This window comes from Coenobita brevimanus, chromosome 40 (genome assembly GCF_032717465.1).
Source record: "Coenobita brevimanus isolate Jiangsu-jjx chromosome 40, ASM3271746v2, whole genome shotgun sequence".
Taxonomy (NCBI): domain Eukaryota; kingdom Metazoa; phylum Arthropoda; class Malacostraca; order Decapoda; family Coenobitidae; genus Coenobita; species Coenobita brevimanus.
In genome coordinates this window covers 20,961,235-20,980,455 of record NC_136993.1, presented here as the reverse complement: position 1 = coordinate 20,980,455, position 19,221 = coordinate 20,961,235, and the positions used below count along the sequence as shown (strand labels likewise).

The window sequence follows — 19,221 nt, the reverse complement described above, 5'->3', positions numbered from 1 at the left end:
TATAATTGCAAATCATAATAGATAGATAGATAAATAGATAGATAGAGAGACAGATAGAAGCAGGGAGTCAGATGATGAGAAGGTATTGTGTCTGCAAGAATCGAGCAATGCTAAACATGCTTACACTGAGGAAAGCTGACGACAGCGGCCAGTAAGGAGATGATGCAGTTAGCTGTCAGCAGTCCTCTCGTGAACAAAGACCTAGTCCATCCACGAGGAACACACGTGACACACCCCTGCTACACCAGAATTTAGGAAAGAGAGCTCAGACGGAGATTAGCCACAGAACAGGCAAGAGAGAAGGGGACAAGCGATCCTAGAGACAGGTCACGGGAGAAGGGCTTGGCAATTAGAGAGAGAGAGACAGATAGCGAGACAGGGAGGTAGCTACCTGGGACTTATACTTCGTTCCGTGTGAGAGACTTGTTAATATTTCCAAGACAAATAAAAATAGTCCCATACTATTCTTTACCTCTCCTGTCACTACATGACAAATGGGGAAGCTACTACAAGATATAAAAGCCGCTCGACCACAAGTCTAAAATATATATATATAACTCAACTACAACTCAAGCACAAAGAACCACAAAGTATTTTATGACACAAAGTCATTTATGACACTGGCCTGTTTTCAATGGATCACGGGAATCCAGGGTTTCTCATCCTTGCATTTCCCTGCGCCAGTCTGCCTCCACCTCATTACTCCAAAATTCACAGGCACCCACCATACACGTTCTCTCTCTCTCTCTCTCTCTCTCTCTCTCTCTCTCCTGTTAACAAATGAATGCTTCGAACTTGTTCACTCCGTGTTCGCTGGTTCAGACCTACAGGAAGTCGTGGAGTGGAACAAAATATACATATTTATCACTTGCTTGGCTCTATACGAGAAATAAGTTATTAAATAATCAGTATGATATATTCGTGTTATCAGAGTCAAACCTTCAAAGTAAATATTATTATTGCTTTATCCATTAGTAGAAGCTCAAAGCTGAAGGAATATTTTTCGACAGAAATGGATTGAAAGCAACTTATGTGCTCGTGAATGCGACGCTGCCACATACACAGGTTGGCTGGACGAGGGTGGTTAAGAACTCCGGTCCGCAATAGTACATCGAAAATTTTTCTGAAGAAAAATAAGATTTTGATGGGGCGTAATGTCGTGAATTCGCGGGAGCGTATTTATATAAATTCGTGACATTGTACCTTGATGAGAAAACCATGAACTCTAGTGGAATTCCCACTGGGCATCACTCAGTTCAACCGTCCTCGTATTCACTTCGATCGGGATGGTTTTCAGAACATTTGTCACTGTTTCACAAGTGACCATTCTTATCCACGACATTAGTGCTTTCGCTGAGTGATTTATTGTGAGTCTGTATTGTTCACCTTCCTTCTGTTGACCGTTGAAGTTAGGCCACGCCTATTTCCAGCAAACAAGGGCATCTCTCGCCCCCTTTCCTAGTTTGAAGTCAGTCAGCTGGGGATCGTCGTGAGGATAGGATCGTTTTGTGCTCAGCGTAGAGCAGCGTCTCCGTTGTACAGCGAATTCCTGAATCTCCACCTAGACGGTGAATTGGCAAAGTGGGCTTACAGTGAACTGCAGCATTGATGTTCATCACAGGCACCCAGTCATTCATTCGGCCCCCCTCCATTGACCAATATTTCTGTTCGTTTTTCTAGACTTAAGTTTTATTAGCTTTTGAATGAGCGATTGAGTGTATTCTCTTGTTATTTGAATTCATGAGTCCACTAGTGACCGTGAAATTCTCCTTTTGAATTCATTTTGAGATTCATATAAGGTAAATTTATTTCACTGTAATCAATAAATTTACGGTTCTTTTCTTTGAGCTTAATGTAATTAGATTCGTGTATTATTTCTCCACATTAAGCTTATTTTAGTTGCTGCTCCTAGTTTGCACAAACTCCTTACATTATTCATAACTGGTACTTAGGCCAGTTCTTTTGTATTGAACTTAAATCCGTTGTGCCAGCCAGGAGTTAAGCACCAGCAAGAACCTGTTTATTATTATTAGCATTAGTTATTGATTGTCAGGGATGGAGTCACTTTCTCGAGAGGCTAACAATACTACAAACAGCACTCGTGAGTAATTAGTCTCTGCTGCATATTCTTGAGAATGTTTATAAATTCTCGTCTTTGGAGAATTGGCGAAGTAAGCTGGCATAACGTAAAACTTACTGCTAGAATTTTATATGTTAATTCCTTGTCTCTGTTTTCAAGTAACATTCAGCATTTTTAATTCTTAAATCCACATCCCCCAGTGACAATATATTTATATATACACAGTATATATCCCACTGGCTTCCAGAGTTCCTGTGCGAGGGATTTTGCTGGAAGGGTGTTAGGGGTAGTGCCCTCTGTCTGTTGGCTCATAGTCGCTCAGCTCATAGGTCCCGGGGTTCCCTTCTTTATTAAATTTTGAAAATGCCCAGTTCCGTCCTATGATGAGGACACTGGACACTAACGGGTTAAAAAACCTAATAAATTTGACAGTATATATATATATATATATATATATATATATATATATATATATATATATAAAATCTCTCATTGCATCCCATCAACCATTTGAGTGTCCACTGCAGGACCGGCCTATCCCGACCGAAGTGAAGACTATATAGGCAATATATCTCTACCAAGTGGCTTAGGCTGTCTAGCAGAGACTGTATGTACGGTGAGAAGTGCTTGTACGTGTAATTGTTGTGTTGGAATGACTTTGGATGTGTGTGTAGTCTGTGAACCAGGTGTAATCAGACCGCGCAAGCTGACTGGGTGCAAGCATACTTTATAGTATGAGTATGCAGCACTGGTTCATCCACAGCACCCCTTGTGTCCGCCAATCCAGTACATGGCCAGAAGAGCACTCCCAAGGTTTTTTTTACCCTGGCGGGGCGCGAACCCTCGTTCTTCAGTGTACGAAAATGCACACTTTACCACTGTACCACAGAGGCTTCATATATGTATATATATATATATATATATATATATATATATATATATATATATAGATAGATATAGATATAGATATAGATAGATAGATAGACAGATAGATATACACACAGGCAAATCTATTAGTTTCTTTAACCCATTAGAGCCAAGTGTCCTCAATATAGGACGAAACTGGGCATTTTCAAAATTTGATAAAGAAGGCAATAATTTGAGAGACGGAAGAGAGTTATATGTAGAGAGGAAGAAAGAGGTGAAACGATTAGTAGGAGAGAGTAAGAAATGAGAGGATGAGGAATTTGGAAGAAATCTGAATGCAAAGTGGAGGGATTGTAAGAAAATATTTTGGAGAGAAGTAAAGAGATTTGGACAGGGTGTGAAGGAAGTTAGTCAAGGACTGCAACATAAAAATGGTAGATCACTAGTCGAGAAGGAAGAAAAATGAGCAGATGGAATTGTTGATCATAGAGACTGAAAGTACTGCGAGTATAAGTGGCTGGGGAATGGCTGGGAGACGGAGTGATATGAGAAGAGAGGAAGAAATCAGTACGATGGAAGTTGTGGAAGCCATGAAGAAAGTCAAAATGGGGAAAACCTCAGGAATTGATGGAGTGTGTGGTAAAATGCTGAATCATGGCGACGAGATAGTAGTAGAATGGATATGGAAGACGTGCAGATTGGCCTGGGAGGAAGGTAGAGTCTCGGGGGATTGGAAATCAGGTATAATTATCCCCCTGCACAAGGAAAAAAAGGAAAAAGAAGTGTGTGGTAATCATAGGGACATTTATCTTAAAGTAATAGGAAAAGTATATGGTAGGATACTTACTGACAGAGATAGGGAAATAGCAGAGGAATTCGTTAGAGAAGAACAGGGAGGATTTAAGAAGGAAAGGGGTGGTGCAGATCAGATATTCATTCTTAGATCTTTAGTGGAAATGTTTCTAGAGAAGGGAAAGAAGTTGTATGCGGCATGCATGGATTTGAAGCAAGCATATGACAGGGTGGATAGACAAGGATTGTGGAAAGTATTAAGAATATATGGAGTAGATGGGAAATTGCTGAATGGGAAATTGTTGAATGCTGCAGTGCGTGTGGATAGAGAACTGATTGAATTTTTCTGTTTGAAGGTTGGATTGAAACAGGGATGTGTCATGTCTCAATGTTGTTAAACCTGTATATGGATGGGGTTATAAAAGAGATACAGTACCTTCGCGTCCAACACGCATTTGTCCAGCACGATTCGCGTCCAGCACAGAGAGCAAAAAATTAGTATGATTTAATACAAATTAATTACTGTAACATGGGTGCATTAGCATAACACGCACGGAGCTCCAAGAAGTGGGCGAAATCCACAAAGTTCTCCTCTAGCACGATCACCCCGGGTCCAACATGGTCATACTGGACGTTCCTGTGATGCTGACAGCCAATCAAAACTTCTGATCAAGTTGCCTCCCCCACCCGCTATCGTGACGTGATCGTGATGTCGTCCAATCAAAAATGCTTCTGCTCTCACGTAATGTTTTGTTTAAATTTGTCCCGCCACAGTGCCACTCAGTCGCATAATTCACATTGGAAGGTGCTTTTTTTTCGCTGCATTTTCTGCTCTTGCAATTGCATTTTATCCTGCCCATGATGCCTGGGAAGCCTTCTGAGAACCCCAAGAAGCGGCGGCACCTCGCACAGGCCACCAAGCTAGAAATCATCGAGAGGAAGAAGAAAAGGGAGAGGAAAGTGGACATCGCCAAGGCCTACGACGTGAAAGAAGCCAGCGTGAGGACCATAATAAAAAACCAAGACAAGATCCTGGCGGCAGTGAAGGCTTACGGAGTGCTAGGACAGGCAGAAGCAGGACTTTCCATGGATGTGGATGAGGATAGTGATTCTGAGTGTGATTTTGCAGGATTTATGAGGGAGGTTGAGGAGGAGCAGCAACCATTACCAGCTACTGATGCCAGCAGCCATCCTCTGGGGACCCAGTAGGACTACCTACAGCCTCGGATACCACCTTCCATTCCCAGCAAGCCCACCAACACTATCCTAAAAGGTTAGGTATCATTCATAGTACAGCACCATTTATTATAATTACAGTAGCACCAGTATATGTAAAGGTATGTGGTAGGTATTTAGGGTGACTTTTCCTAGGGTTGCTGACATATTTCATTTTTCCCCAAAAGCTCTGTTGTTTGTCCAACACGTTTTTGGTCCAACACGGGACCTGTGCATGACAATATTACCCTGCTGGAAACTCCCTGTACTCTTGTTTGCAGATGATATTGTGTTGTTAAGTGAAGACGAAGGGGAGCTGCAAGGCTTGGTGGATGAGTTTGGGAGAGTGTGTAAGAAACGGAATCTAAAGGTGAATGTAGGGAACAGTAAAGCTATGGTTTTTGAGGGAAATGAAGTCGGTGAATGTACAGTGATGTTGGATGAAGAAGACATGGAAAATGTGAGTGTGTTTAAGTAGTAATGTGATGTGTAAGGATGAGAGCTTAGAGGGCGAAGTGCTTGAAAGGGTATAACAAGAAAGAAAAGTTGCTGGTTCCTTGAAAGCAGTGATAAGAAACAGGGAAATGAACCTGGACGTGAAAAAGTTACTAGGTGACAGCATTGTGATACCAACTCTATTGTATGGAAGTGAAGCTTGGACCTTGTTGGAGGGTCAGAGATCAAGAGTAAGAGAAGTGGTAATGAGTTATTTGAGAGGCATTTTGGAGGGAAGGATGCCAAACATGGAGACACTGACAAATGAGGAAGTGAAGGAGCATTGTGGTGTGGATGTAGATGTGATAGGAAGCATTAAGAGAAACATTTTGATGTCGTTTGGCCATGTGAAGAGGATGGAGAGTAAGAGACTGACGAGGAGAGTGTATATGAGTGAGGTGGAGGGGGGGAGGGAAGGAAGGCCAAGGATGAGAGAGAGGGTTAGTGGAGAGGTATACCAGGCCCTTCACATTCGCGGATTCTACTTTCGCATCCCTTGCACATTTGCAGATTGTCCCTCTGTGGAGCCGAGAATTTGTTCGCGCCCACAAAATGTCGCCATACAAACGCTCGCGGGACATTTCGCGCCAAAAAGGGTCTGCACCAAACCGCCACGCTCCTGTACTCATCTGTCTCACTCTCAGTCTATGTCCTGCCACTGTCGAGGTCGTTTCGCTGCCAATACGTTGCCACATCAAACTTCCCCTGATCTCAGCATTGTCCCCAATAATTGTGCTCTCGCGTGTTCAAAGGTTAGAAGTGCATTGCTGTGCTAATTTGTGAGTGAATTACCTCCCAATTGTGCGATTTACTTGTGACAGCTTTGTCCACGTGTATTTGTGTTGTCCTGCTAGCATGTACCACAAGCGTCCTGCATCCCTTAGTGGTGAGCCCACCCCTAAACGTGGGGGTCTGTGGAAGTCACCAGGTACATATTTATCCTAATGTACTCCTGTACTGTACAACCATACCCAATGAAAACTTATTTGTTACCCAACTTTTTTTTTTACATTTGGTTTGTTACTAATTGTGATGTTTTATGCTGCTTTCAGGTCTCTGATATGGTTTATTAGGTACAGTACGTGCACATTCCATCACAAGGGATGATTTGCTGCTGTAGAGGCTTTTTTTTTGGGGGGGAGGTGCCAAAGATTCAGCCAGTCCCACAGAAAGGTGACCATTCCTAACCCTCTAACCATCGTCCATTACTTTAACATCTTGTGTCTCAAAACTCTTCAAGTCCATTCTTAACAGGAAAATTTTAAAGAATCTTTCCAATCACAATCTTCTTCCTGATCATCAGTATGGGTTCCATCAGAAATGCTCCACTGGCGACCTTCTCACCTACCTTTCAGTCTCTTGGTCATCCTCCTTTCTGGACTTTGGCAAAAACTTTGCCATTGCACTTGATATCTCAAAGGCTTTCGATCGAGTCTGGCATAAATCTTGAATTTCCAAACTGCCCTCTTACAGTTTCTATCCTTCTGTGTGTGCATTCGTCTATAGCTTCCTTTCTGCTCGTTCTATAGCCGCTGTTGTAGACGGCCATCATTCTTCTCCTAGATCTATCAACAGTGGTGTTCCTCAGGGTTCTGTCCTATCACCAACTTTCTTCCTTTTATTCATAAATGACCTTCTAAACTGTACATCTAACCCTATACACTCGTACACTGATGATTCCACCCTTCAACTTTCCATTCATTTCCTGCCACGTCCATCTCAGCAGTTATTTCAACAAACAAGGGATGAGGCTATGGCACACCTAATATCTGTCTCGGCTCGTATCTCTGACTGGAGTAAAAATTATCTTGTTTTTAATGCATCAAAAACTCAGTTTTTACACCTATCAACCAGTCAAAATCTTCCACAGGAGTACCCACTAATGTTTAATAATATCCAGCTAATTCCTGCATCATCCTTGAACATGCTTTGGGTTACAGTCACTCGGGACTTATCTTGGAAAGAACATATAGGATCTCTTGTAAAATCTGCTTCCAAGAGATTAGGTGTGCTGATCTGACTCTGTACCTTCTTTATCCCTGCACAGTTGGTGACTTTTTACACGGGTTTTATTCGCCCCTGTGTAGAGTAGAACTCTCATGTGTGGGGAGGCTACCCACATACAGCTCATGTCAATAGAGTGGAGTCAAAGGCTTTTCGTCTCAACTCTCCTCCTCTTACTGGCTCCCTTCAACCTCTGTCTCATCGCCGCTCTGTTGCTTCATTATCTCTTTTCTGTCGCTACTTCAATGGTCACTGCTCCTCTGAACTGTCTGCTTGAATCCCTGTACCTCTGTGACGGGTGCGTAGCACCCGTCTAGCAACAAACTCTCATCCTTTTCTGTCCAACTCTCTAATGCATGAGTTAACTGTTATTCCTAGTCCTTCATTTATGCAACAGGTCACCTATGGAACTGTCTCCCTCTGTCTGCATTTCCTACTTCCCATGACCTCCAGTTTTTCAAACGCAGAGTGTCCAGGCATCTCTAAATGGACGGATCTTGAATTTGGCTCTCTTTTGTATTGTTTTTGTTTTTTTTTTCTTGGAAGGAACGGTTTGCCGGTTTCTGGCCATTGGGTCCCTCTTATATATAAAAAAATTCATGGAAAATCCACTTCTGCTGGGGTCTGTGTCCCCTAATCCCCGCAAATTTGAAGGTCCTGGTGTATGTGAGAGAGAGGGGTGTGAGCTGAGAGCAGGGTAGTGAAATGGCAAAGGACAGGGCGACATGAAGGCTATTTGTTTCTGGCCACCCCTAATGGGATTAAGGCGTCTGGCAATAAACAGATAAATAGTTATCTCTCTCTCTCTCTCTCTCTCTCTCTCTCTCTCTCTATATATATATATATATATATATATATATATATATATATATAATGTAAATGTTAATGAATGGTGATGGATGGAATATCTCAAATTTGTTGTATGCTGATGATGCGGTGTTACATGCAAATGCCGGACAATAGTTTGGCAGACTAGTGCAGAGTTTTGCCGATGTCTGAGAGCATCGTGCCTTACGAGTAAACGTAGAATTAAGTGATGGTTATCGAGTGAGGAGGTGACTTCCAGTGTGATGTTACACAGAGAGACTGGAGTTGGTGAGAGTTCAAATAACTCGGTACAGTAACAGAAAAGAGAGGAAAATGTGCACAAGAAGTGGAAAGTAGAGTGACACAACGAAGGACAGTAGCTGATGCTAAGAAGGCCTTGATAAGAAACAGAGGCTTGAATGTTGCGGCTGCATGAGGATTACGTGAAAGGGTGTTAGTGTCAACATTAACATACGTATCATGTGGCATGAAAATGAAAAGTCGCCCAATTTTTGGCATGGAGACTCACATATGTGCGGTTGACCTCCGAAGTAATTTGCGGTCACCAGTCAGAGGTCATTTGAGGTCATAGGTAATAGTAAACAAATGCTCACAAATACGGTGAGTCAGTCTGCTGAAGTTCAAACAGAATGTTCCTGGACCCCTTATAATCCCTTTTCATAAGCGTAAGTGATACATGGTGTGCTAGGAAGCTTCCTATGCCACTTGTGACCCAGATGCTGATGGCTTCTCCGAGGTGTCATTCTTGCATTCCAGAATGAAAGACTGAACTGGAACAAATAGGAATAGTGTTTGCCTTTAGGAATAGTTTTGCCCTGCTAGTATATATATATATATATATATATATATATATATATATATATATATACACACACAACAACAACAAGTGTGTTGGTGGAGGGGTAGTGCCCCTTCCCGTAAAACAACTAACTAAGAATACAAACAAAGAATGAACTTAAGCTTGTTGCTCAACAATTGGGAATTGCTGTTCGCTCTCATCATTCTAAAGATCAAATTGTTGGCATGATTAATAAAAGCCTGTTTAATGTAACTTCTCCAGATGAGCAAACGCAGATTGAAATAGCTAAGTTACAGCTAGCCCTGCAGGAGGCTCGTGCTAAGGAGGCTGAATTTCAGGCACGTGCTAAGGAGGCTGAGTCTCAGGCTTGTATTCAGGAGGCACAGGCACAGGCTGAGTCTCAGGCTCGTATTAAGGAGGCAGAAATTGAACTTGCTAGGATTCAGGCAGACCATGAGTATCGCATGAAACAAAGTGGAACTGGATCATCTAGCTCTGATGATTTTGATGTGGCCAAAAATGTTAAACTTGTCCCTCCTTTTAATGAATCTGATTTAACAAAGTATTTTCAGTTGTTTGAGAGGGTAGCTACAGGTTTTAATTGGCCCAAAAAGTATTGGCCAGTACTCCTTCAGAGTGTTCTCACTGGTAAAGCTTAAGTAACTTATGCATCTTTGCCTCAGGATCAATCTGATAATTATGATGTAGTTAAGAGCTTGATTCTTAAGGCCTATGAGCTTATTCCTGAAGCCTATAGAGTAAAATTTAGGACAACTTATAAGCAAGATAATCAATCCCATGTTGAGTATGCAAAAATCAAAGAAGATCTGTTAGAGCAGTGGTTAAATTCTAAGAATGTAAATTCTGATTTTGATAAATTTAAGCAGATGATTTTGCTGGAGGACTTCAAATGGTGTATTAATAAAGATGTAAGCCTATATCTTGATGAGAGAAGAATAGATAATTTGTCTGATGTTGCAGATTTAGCTGATGAATATGTTCTCACTCACAAGAGATATTCTAAAGAAAAAAGGAAAGCTGAGAGTAAGTACGTTGCCTCTACTCAGAGTACAGGTAACAGGAAAGAGAATAAAGATGATGTTTCTCAGGAAGTAAATACCAGCTTCACCTCTAGATTTCAGAAAAGTAAATGTACTTATTGTAGTAAGCTTGGTCATACTACGGAGAAATGTTTCAGGAGACAGCGTGATGTGAACAAAAAGGAGTCTTTAAATATTCAGTCAATTGGTCTAGTGTCCACCCTTGAGAGTTCCCATAATTCTTTAACTGAGTTAATTGAACCTGCTTTGAGGGGTAACTTAAATTCTCATGATGAAGCTCCTCTTTTGAGCAGTAATGTGGGTGACACTCTCAAGAGTTCATGTGCTAATTTCCTGTCTGATGGTTTTGTCAGTCCTCTGGATAGTAATGACAGGAAATCAGTTAAAATATATTGTGACACAGGTGCTTGCCAATCCCTTATGCTGACCAGTGTTCTAGGCTCTAATGTTAATTCCTCTGATGAAACTGTAATCTTACAAGGTGTAGGGAATAATTACTTCTCTGTCCCTCTGTGCAGAGTGAATTTAGAGTCTGGTTTTGTTAATGGTTCCGTTATGGTTGGGTTGGTTGAGACACTCCCAATGTCAGGTGTAACTTTCTTACTTGGAAATGATACTGGTGGAAGTCAAGTGTGTCCAGCTCCTCAGTTGTCTAGTGAACCAGTGACTGTGACCCAGGATTGTGATGTCCCTGATGTGTTCTCTGCATGTGCTGTCACTAGGGCTAAGTCTTAAGTTACTGGTGACTTAGAGGATAATGATGATGATGATGTTATCCTAGCTGACACTTTTCTTACTAATTTGGACCACCCACCAGATGAGGCAGTACCCCGTAGTGTTGATAATTTGTCTCGTCAAGAGTTGGTTGAGTTGCAGGTTGCTGACCCTGAGTTGAAAGGTCTAGCTAACTCTGCTTGCAGTGAGGAAGAGTCAGCTGGTACTTCTACTTGTTATTATATAAAGTCAGGAGTACTTATGAGAAAGTGGAGACCCCCAACAGCATCAGCCGACTGTGAATGGGAGGTTGTACATCAAGTTGTCATCCCTCGTGTTTGTAGGCAGAATATCATTAGAGTGGCTCATGATTCCAGTTTGGCAGGACACCTTGGAGTGAGGAAGACTGTGGCACGCATTTTGAAACACTTCTACTGGCCAGGTATCTTCAGAGATGTTTCCTGGTATTGTAAGTCTTGTCACACCTGTCAAGTTGTGGGGAAGTGTAATCAGAACGAAAAGGTTGCACCTCTAGTTCCCATTCCTCCTTTTGAGGCGCCATTCACCCGTGTGTTGGTGGATATTGTGGGCCCTCTTCCTAAGACTTCTTCAGGATTTTCTTATGTGTTGACCCTGATTGATATGGCTATTCGTTATCCCGAAGCCATTCCACTTAGAAATATCTCAGCAAAGAACGTGGTTAAGGAAATGCTAGGGTTCTTCACCAAGTTTGGTCTGCCCAAGGAGGTACAGTCAGACCGGGGAAGTAATTTCATGTCAAATGTTTTCAACCAGTCTCTGAAAGAGTTGGGCATCACCCAGATCACGTCTTCAGCTTACCATCCCCAGACCCAAGGAGCGTTGGAGAGATATCATCAAACACTCAAATCGATGCTCAAGAAATACTGTTTGGAACATCAGAAAGACTGGGATAAAGGTCTTCCATTTGTTGTGTTTGCCGCAAGAGAATCTCCAAATGAATCACTGGGCTTCTCACCCTTTGAACTACTGTTTGGCCATGAAGTAAGAGGACCCCTTAAGCTACTCAAGGAATGCTGGCTGTTGGAGGAAGATGACGTCAACCTCCTGGAGCATGTGATGAAGTTCAAAGAACGGCTGTCCACTGCTTTACAGCTGGCGAGAGAGAATTTAGGAGCTGCTCAGGAGAAGATGAAGACTTGGTATGATAAGAAGTCCAGGTTATGCCACTTTCAGCCAGGAGATCAGGTTCTGATTCTGCTACCAGTGCATGGGCAACCTCTTCAAGCCAAGTTTAGTGGTCCTTATTTCGTGGAGAAGAAACTCAGTGATGTCAACTATGTCATCGCCACACCAGATTGTAGAAAGAACAAGCAACTTTGTCACATCAACATGCTAAACTTATATCTCAGGCAGGACGAAAATAACCCAGTCTGCACTGTAGCTGTTCCACCCGAGTCTGCAAGTGAAGTTCTCCCATGCAGTATGAGCCTGAGTGATAGTTTGGGGAAGAATCCTGATATCATGAATGATCTCCAGACTAAGCTTTGTCATTTAGCTCCCGAGGAAAGGCAGGAGTTTTCGGTATTACTGCAGGAGTACCCGCAAGTGTTCCGTGCCACTCCAGGAAGAACCACTGTGTTGATGCATGATGTCGATGTTGGAGACGCAAAGCCAATTAAACTGCCTCCTTACCGTGTGAACCCAGTGAAAGTTCCTCTCATCCAGAAGGAGCTTGGCTACCTGTTGGACCACAAGATGATTGAGCCAAGTCAGAGCGAGTGGAGATCTCCTGTCACTCTAGTCCCTAAGCCAGGTGGGTCACAGAGGCTTTGCATCGACTACAGACGTGTTAATCAGATAACCAAAACAGACACTTACCCTCTCCCTTGCGTGGAAGATTGCATAGACAAGATCGGAAAGGCTAGGTACATAAGTAAGTTTGATTTGTTAAAGGGATACTGGCAAGTACCTATAACTGAACGTGCTAGGGAGATCTCATGTTTTGTAACACTAGGAAAGACTTTTGCATGTTCTGTAATGCCATATGGTATGAAGAATGCACCAGCCACTTTTCAGAAGCTCATGAATGTTGTAACAGAGGGTTTGGCAGGGTGTGTTGTTTATATTGATGATGTATTAATCTTCAGTGACAACTGGAAAGATCACCTATGTCATGTCAGTAAATTTCTTGAGCGTTTGGTTCAGGCTAATCTTGTAGCTAATTATCAAAGTGTGACTTTGGTCAAGCTAAAGTTCAGTACCTTGGGTATGTAATTGGTGATGGACACGTTGCACCACCAGGAGCTAAGGTTCAGGTTATAAGTGATCTTCCCAGACCTAAAAGTAGGAAAGAGCTACAAAGATTTTTGGGAATGGTAGGTTATTACAGGAGATTTGTTCTTAACTTTTCAATTCTTGTATCACCACTTACAGACCTACTGAAAAAGGGAGTTAAATTTGTCTGGACCGATAACTGTGAATCCTCTTTCAGTAAACTTAAAGCTATCCTATAAAGTCAGCCAGTGCTCGCTACTCCAAATTTTGCTAAGCCTTTTAAGATGGCTGTTGATGCAAGTGATACAGGAGCTGGGGCTGTTTTGCTGCGGGAGGATGATCAGGGTATTGAACACCCTGTATCTTATTACAGTAAGAAGTTCACTCAACCTCAAAAGAACTACTCAACTATTGAGAAAGAGCTTTTGGCCTTGATTTTGGGTTTACAGCATTTTTCATTTTATTTGTGTTCTGGTTTTCACCCCATAGTCATTTATATCGATCATAACCCACTGAAATTCCTTAGTAAGTTTAAAGATAAAAATCAGAGATTGACAAGATGGAGCCTACTTCTTCAGGAGTATTCATTAGACATACAACATGTCAAGGGGAAAGAAAATGTTATTGCAGATTGCTTATCTAGACTTTAGACAGACTGTTTTAGAGCAATAAGAAATTTCCTTTGTAAATTTCTTTTTCTTTGTGGGGAGGTGTTACATAGCCTATGATTTCATCATCCTTTGTATAATTCTAACGTTCAGTATGCTGCATGTTTGATCACGATTCGCCTCGTGGCTTCCATAGTGACCAGGCTTACGTGTTCTACCTCACTCCCCCCTTCTCCCCCTTATAGTAGAGTAAGTCGTTCTTTCTGTTGTTCAGAGCAGGATTGTCAACTCTTTGTCCCCTATGGCTTCATTTGCGCGTCCTTCTTGCAAGTTGAATCAAGCTCTGACGGCCCCTATATGATGACCTCAGTCTCTGCATTATTGCCACTTAGATCTACTCCTCATTTGGTTCACATCTCTGTCCTCCCCTGTATAGTGTATCATCTTTGTGAGTGCTCAGGAAGTCTCCAACCGTCTAGCTGCTGTATAATTTGAGTATAAGTGTTATTACATTTTTTCTTGTACTGTATAGCATAAGGCGTTAATTCGTAGGCCTGGTAAGGTTATTTGTGATTTATGTAGAGTTTTAGTGTCATCCATTATTAATAATATTTTGTATCTGTAATAATATATCTTGCATTAACTGAGCATTATCCGGTTTTCTCATTTTATCAGGGCTGACTTAGATAAATTTACTCTTGCTAATTTCGTGTTAATAGAGGCTATTGCAGTTAACCATATATTTAACCTGTTTTTGCCATTACATTATCCTTATGAGTCCTGAATGTTTAGTTGTTAGTTTGAGTATTAAACTTTAACTTGTAATTTTACCTAACTCTTTTGTTTTGAACCTGGAACTTTGCGGGACGGTAGTGATTTTAGTATTCTCACTTGAAGTGTTCATTATCTCTCTCTGTTCCATAACAATATATATATCCATCCATCCATCATCCAATCCTACATTGCCCCATGAGAAGCGTAGGAGCCCGGGGCTAGGCAGTTGGTCCCGACATTTAAGATGAGAGTGACCAGCCTCACTCATCCCTGAGTGACATTACATGAGCAATCAACCCCAGTCACCCCTTGGATATAAACCTTCACCGGCTCAATCCGATTGGAGCGCAATAATTACCCACTAAACCACCAGGCGCCAAAATTTGGTTATATGGTTACCACCCAGCACAGTAAATGGTTTCCTGGTGTACAGGAAACCATTTGGCTTGTCACTCAGTGTAGAGTCACCCACAGGCTGAAGGAAGTGGAAAGAATGAAGGAAAGAAAGACAGAAGTTAATGGAAGGAAAGAAGGATGGAGAGGAAAGGGCAGACACCCTAGAGCTGCACTACATCGAGTGAGTTGATGGTGATTATATATATATATATATATATATATATATATATATATATATAGATAGATAGATATAGATATAGATATATATATAAAGACCGGCCTATCCCGACCGAAGCGAGAACGATACAGCCAATTTATCTCTACCAAGTGGCTTAGGCTGTCTGGTAGAGATTGTTTGTAGGGCGGGAAGTTCTTGTAAGTGTATTGTAGTGTTGGAGTGGCTTTGGATGTGTGTGTAGTCTGTGAACCAAGTGTAATCGGCATGCACAAGCCGACTGGGTCCAAGCATACTTTATAGTATGCGACACTTGTTCAACCACAGCACCCCTGATGTCCGCCAATGCAGTACGGTACGTGGCCAGAAGAACACTCTCAAAGTTTATTACCCTGACGGGGCACGAACCCTCTTCTTCAGTGTACAAAACGCACACTTTACCACTGTACCACAGAGGCCCCATATATAAATATATATATATATATATATATATATATATATATATATATATAATATTCATTGCATTAAAATACCATGCTCAGAGTAAAAAGTACTGATTTGGGAAGGGGGGACATTAACAGATCTAAGTCCCTCAGCTGATAAATGCTTGTGTTTGCAACTATTTATCATAAGTATGCATTGTCAAGAATGAGCTCGACGTGCTCCCCAAGTGCACTCAGCTTGGGGACGGCTGCAGTAGTTGCATGTTGAGAGAAGCCCGCATCATCCTCTCTGTCCTTGTTGGGATCTTCAAGCTGGGTACTTGTACTGGCAACTGAAGATGTGATCTCGATATCAGTCATGATCTGATACCCAGGAGTGCCCTCATCGTCATCTAACCATGCACGCACTTCGTCTACATCAGCATCATCGCCAGCCACATGATGACCATCATGGAAGTCATCCACGTCAAAACCTAGAAAGTCGTGCACCACATTGGCTCCAAGAAGCAGACGAGACCAACCACTTTCCAGAATCATGGCAGAGACTTCCCTCTATGCACTGGCCCAGTTATAGATGGCTGACTTGATGCTGTAGCCGCCAATGTTTTCCACAGTCCGCTGGCCTCATGTGTCACGTCCCTCCCTGTGTTAGTCCTCGTTCTCGAGAACAACCATCACCTTGTCCAGGACCTTCCGATAGTACAGCCAGTTTGTTGCCACAATCTCTCCTTGGTCCATTGGTTGGATAAGAGCAGTCGTATTAGGTGGCAGAAACATGCACCTGATGTGGCCATTCTCATCCACCAACTCCTTGTCAGACGGATGTGCAGGTGCATTGTCCAAAAGAAGGAGGGCATTTTTACCTGGTCACAAGGGTTCCCAGTGTGTTCGTTTGGTAATGTGTGACCTCCTTGACGAAGTGCTGGTGAAACCAGTCTTTGAAGATCTTGGCCGTGAACCAAGCCTTCAAAGAATGGTACCACACGACAGGAAGGACGTCCATCACCCCTCGAAGACACCGAGGTTGCTTTGCATGGCCAACAGTAACGGGCTTGAGTCAGTGCATCCCATTAGCATTGCCACAATACAAAGCAGATATCTGTTGCTTGTAAAGCTTGCGGCCAGGTACATGCCTTTCCGTCTCCTCTGCTAGAGTGTTCATTGGCAGCGAGTGATAGAATAGACCAGTTTCATCGACACTGTAGACTTGACCGAGAGTGAGGCCCTCCCTGTCGATCAAGCCTTCACCTTCTGCTGAAACTCCTTTACTCCCTCCTCGTTGGCGTCCAGAGCTTCAACATGGACCGTACAGTTGGTAAGTCCATGGTGATGGTAAGTCACAGAGGATGCAAGACGTCGACCATCCCACATCCACCTTCTTCATTATCTCCCTCTTCTTCCCCAGAGCCAGAACCAATTGTTTCTTCTTCTCGGGCAGCAGGGCCATCATCACACACACAAGTAAGAAGCAGCAGAGGAACAACAGGGTCTGCAGGAAGTATGGCACCACCACAAAAGCGAGCACGTGGGCGGCCATGGTAAGGAGCGTGCACTCACGACGATGGATAGGCAGGAAATGGGGAGGAAGCAGTGTCGCCCTGCCAGACGTTGCTGGAACTATGCAACAAAATACAGCTGGTCGGTGTCCTGCGGCAAGTTCAAATTACGGTTGAAAAAAAATCAAATTTTTGTTTTGTTTTGTTTCTTTTCAATGCTTTTTGGCCACTTTTGGGTTCCGAAAGCCCAGGCCCTAAATGTCCAAACATTGGGGTGTCATGTTACTTGGCGTCCGAATATTTAAGAGATTACTGTACCAGTATAATTCATGTTTGGTTGATGGCATTGTGACAAATTATCTCACCTCCCTGCCACATAGTTTCTGGGGAGATGTAACTTTTGTGCTACTTTGCTCAGTATATTTAATGGAGTCATACTTATCTGCAGGGGGTCTCATGGTCTGTGCCATCTCTCAGTGAAACATTTCCCTATCTGCCCACTGCAGACGTGCCTGGTAAGTGGGATCCTGCCCTTGGACATTATATATATATATATATATATATATATATATATATATATATATATAGTGTGTGTGTGTGTGTGTGTGTGTGTGTGTGTACTAAGCAGAAAAACAGTTACGTTGAGTGTCGTGCCGCGAAGGTTTGAGATCTTGTCAGGAAAGAGAGTCGGCGTGCGTGTGAAGTGTATACACCGCCAGGTAGACAGGAACGCCACTCTTGGTCTGGAATAAACCTGGTTCACGTACACACTAAACTCGCCAGGTGACACCTCGGACTGTATAGAAAATAAGAAAGAGGCATTAATATCTCTTGACTTCACAAACGCCATCAAAGCACATAGTCTATGAGTATCTGTCTATCACAGCCATAATCCTGTAAGGGGTGGCCATTTGTCTTAAGTTAGTTATTTTATGGTGATGGGTACTGACTCCACCAACCCACTTACTGACACGTAGGAAACAAGTATGGGTTTGTTATATTGTTACCACCCAGCGTTGTAAATGGTTTCTGGCGTACAGGAGACCATTAGGCTCGTCATTCAACGTAAAGTCATCTTGAAAGGAAGGAAGGGCAATATAATGTAACAGAAAAGATGGGAGAAATGGGAAAAGAGAAGGGGAAACACAGAAAAATGATTGATAAAAGTGAAAGATGAAGTAGGCAGTACTCCATAAGGGACTAGATGCTGGTCACCACCACCTACCAACAAAAGCACAAAGTCAATTTGGCTAATTTCCAATCTTCTACCAGAATACAAAACCCAACAACTGAATCTGTATTCAAGTCTCTGGTTGTATTTATAGGCAAAATAAGCAATGAAGAATACAAAAATAATGCACAAAAACTGACATGAGATTATTTCATCACTACCAAGTCGAATGGGCATATCTCAGTTTTACTGATTTTTATTTTATTTTTTTTTTTATGAAGAAGAAGGAACCAAAGGCAATGAGCCCGCAAAACTGTTCCATGAGAAAAACAAAATACAAGAGAGAGCCAAATTCAAGATCCATTCAAGATACCTGGACACACTGCGTTTGAAAGACTGGAGATCATAGGAAGCAGGAAATACAGATAGAGGGAGACAGTTCCAGAGTTGACCTGTCGCATAAATGAAGGACTGGGAGTAACGGTTAACTCTTGCATTAGAGAGTTGGACAGAAAAGGGGTGAGAGTTTGCTGCTAGACGGGTGCTACGTGCCCGTCGTAGAAGTGGACAGTTCAGAGGAACAGTGACCATTGAAGTAGCGACAGAAAAGAGATAAAGATGCAATATTGCGACAAAGAGACAGAGGTTGAAGGGAGTCAGTAAGAGGAGGAGAGTTAGTGAGACAAAAAGCCTTTTACTCCACCCTATTGAGAAGAGCTGTATGTGGGGAGCCTTCCCACACATGAGAGTTGTACTCCACACAGGGACAGATAAAACCCCTGTATAGAGTCAACAATTGTGCAGGGGCAAAGAAGGAACAGAGTCGGCTTAGCACACCCAATCGCTTGGAAGCAGATTTTACAAGAGATGTAATATGATCTTTCCAAGACAAGTCCCGAGCAAATGAAACCACAAGCATGTTCAACGATGATGCAGGATTAAGTTGAGTATTATTAAACATAAGTGGGTATACCTGTGGAAGATTTAGTCGGGTTAATAGGTGCAAAAACTGAGTCTTTGATGAATTAAAAACAACCAGATTATTTT

The 19,221-nt window shown here is 42.4% G+C and overlaps 1 protein-coding gene across 1 annotated transcript in view; it reads right to left on the bottom strand.

Annotated features, from left to right (window-relative positions):
* LOC145396982 (putative glutamate receptor) overlaps positions 1–17,853 on the bottom strand; it is a 116,521-nt gene extending 98,668 nt beyond the window's left edge. Inside the window, exon 1 of the mRNA XM_080270211.1 lies at positions 17,644–17,853. Within this exon, the coding sequence (XP_080126337.1) occupies positions 17,644–17,853 (210 nt within the window). The remainder of the gene's footprint in view (positions 1–17,643) is intronic.
* Between the last annotated feature and the right edge of the window lie 1,368 nt (positions 17,854–19,221).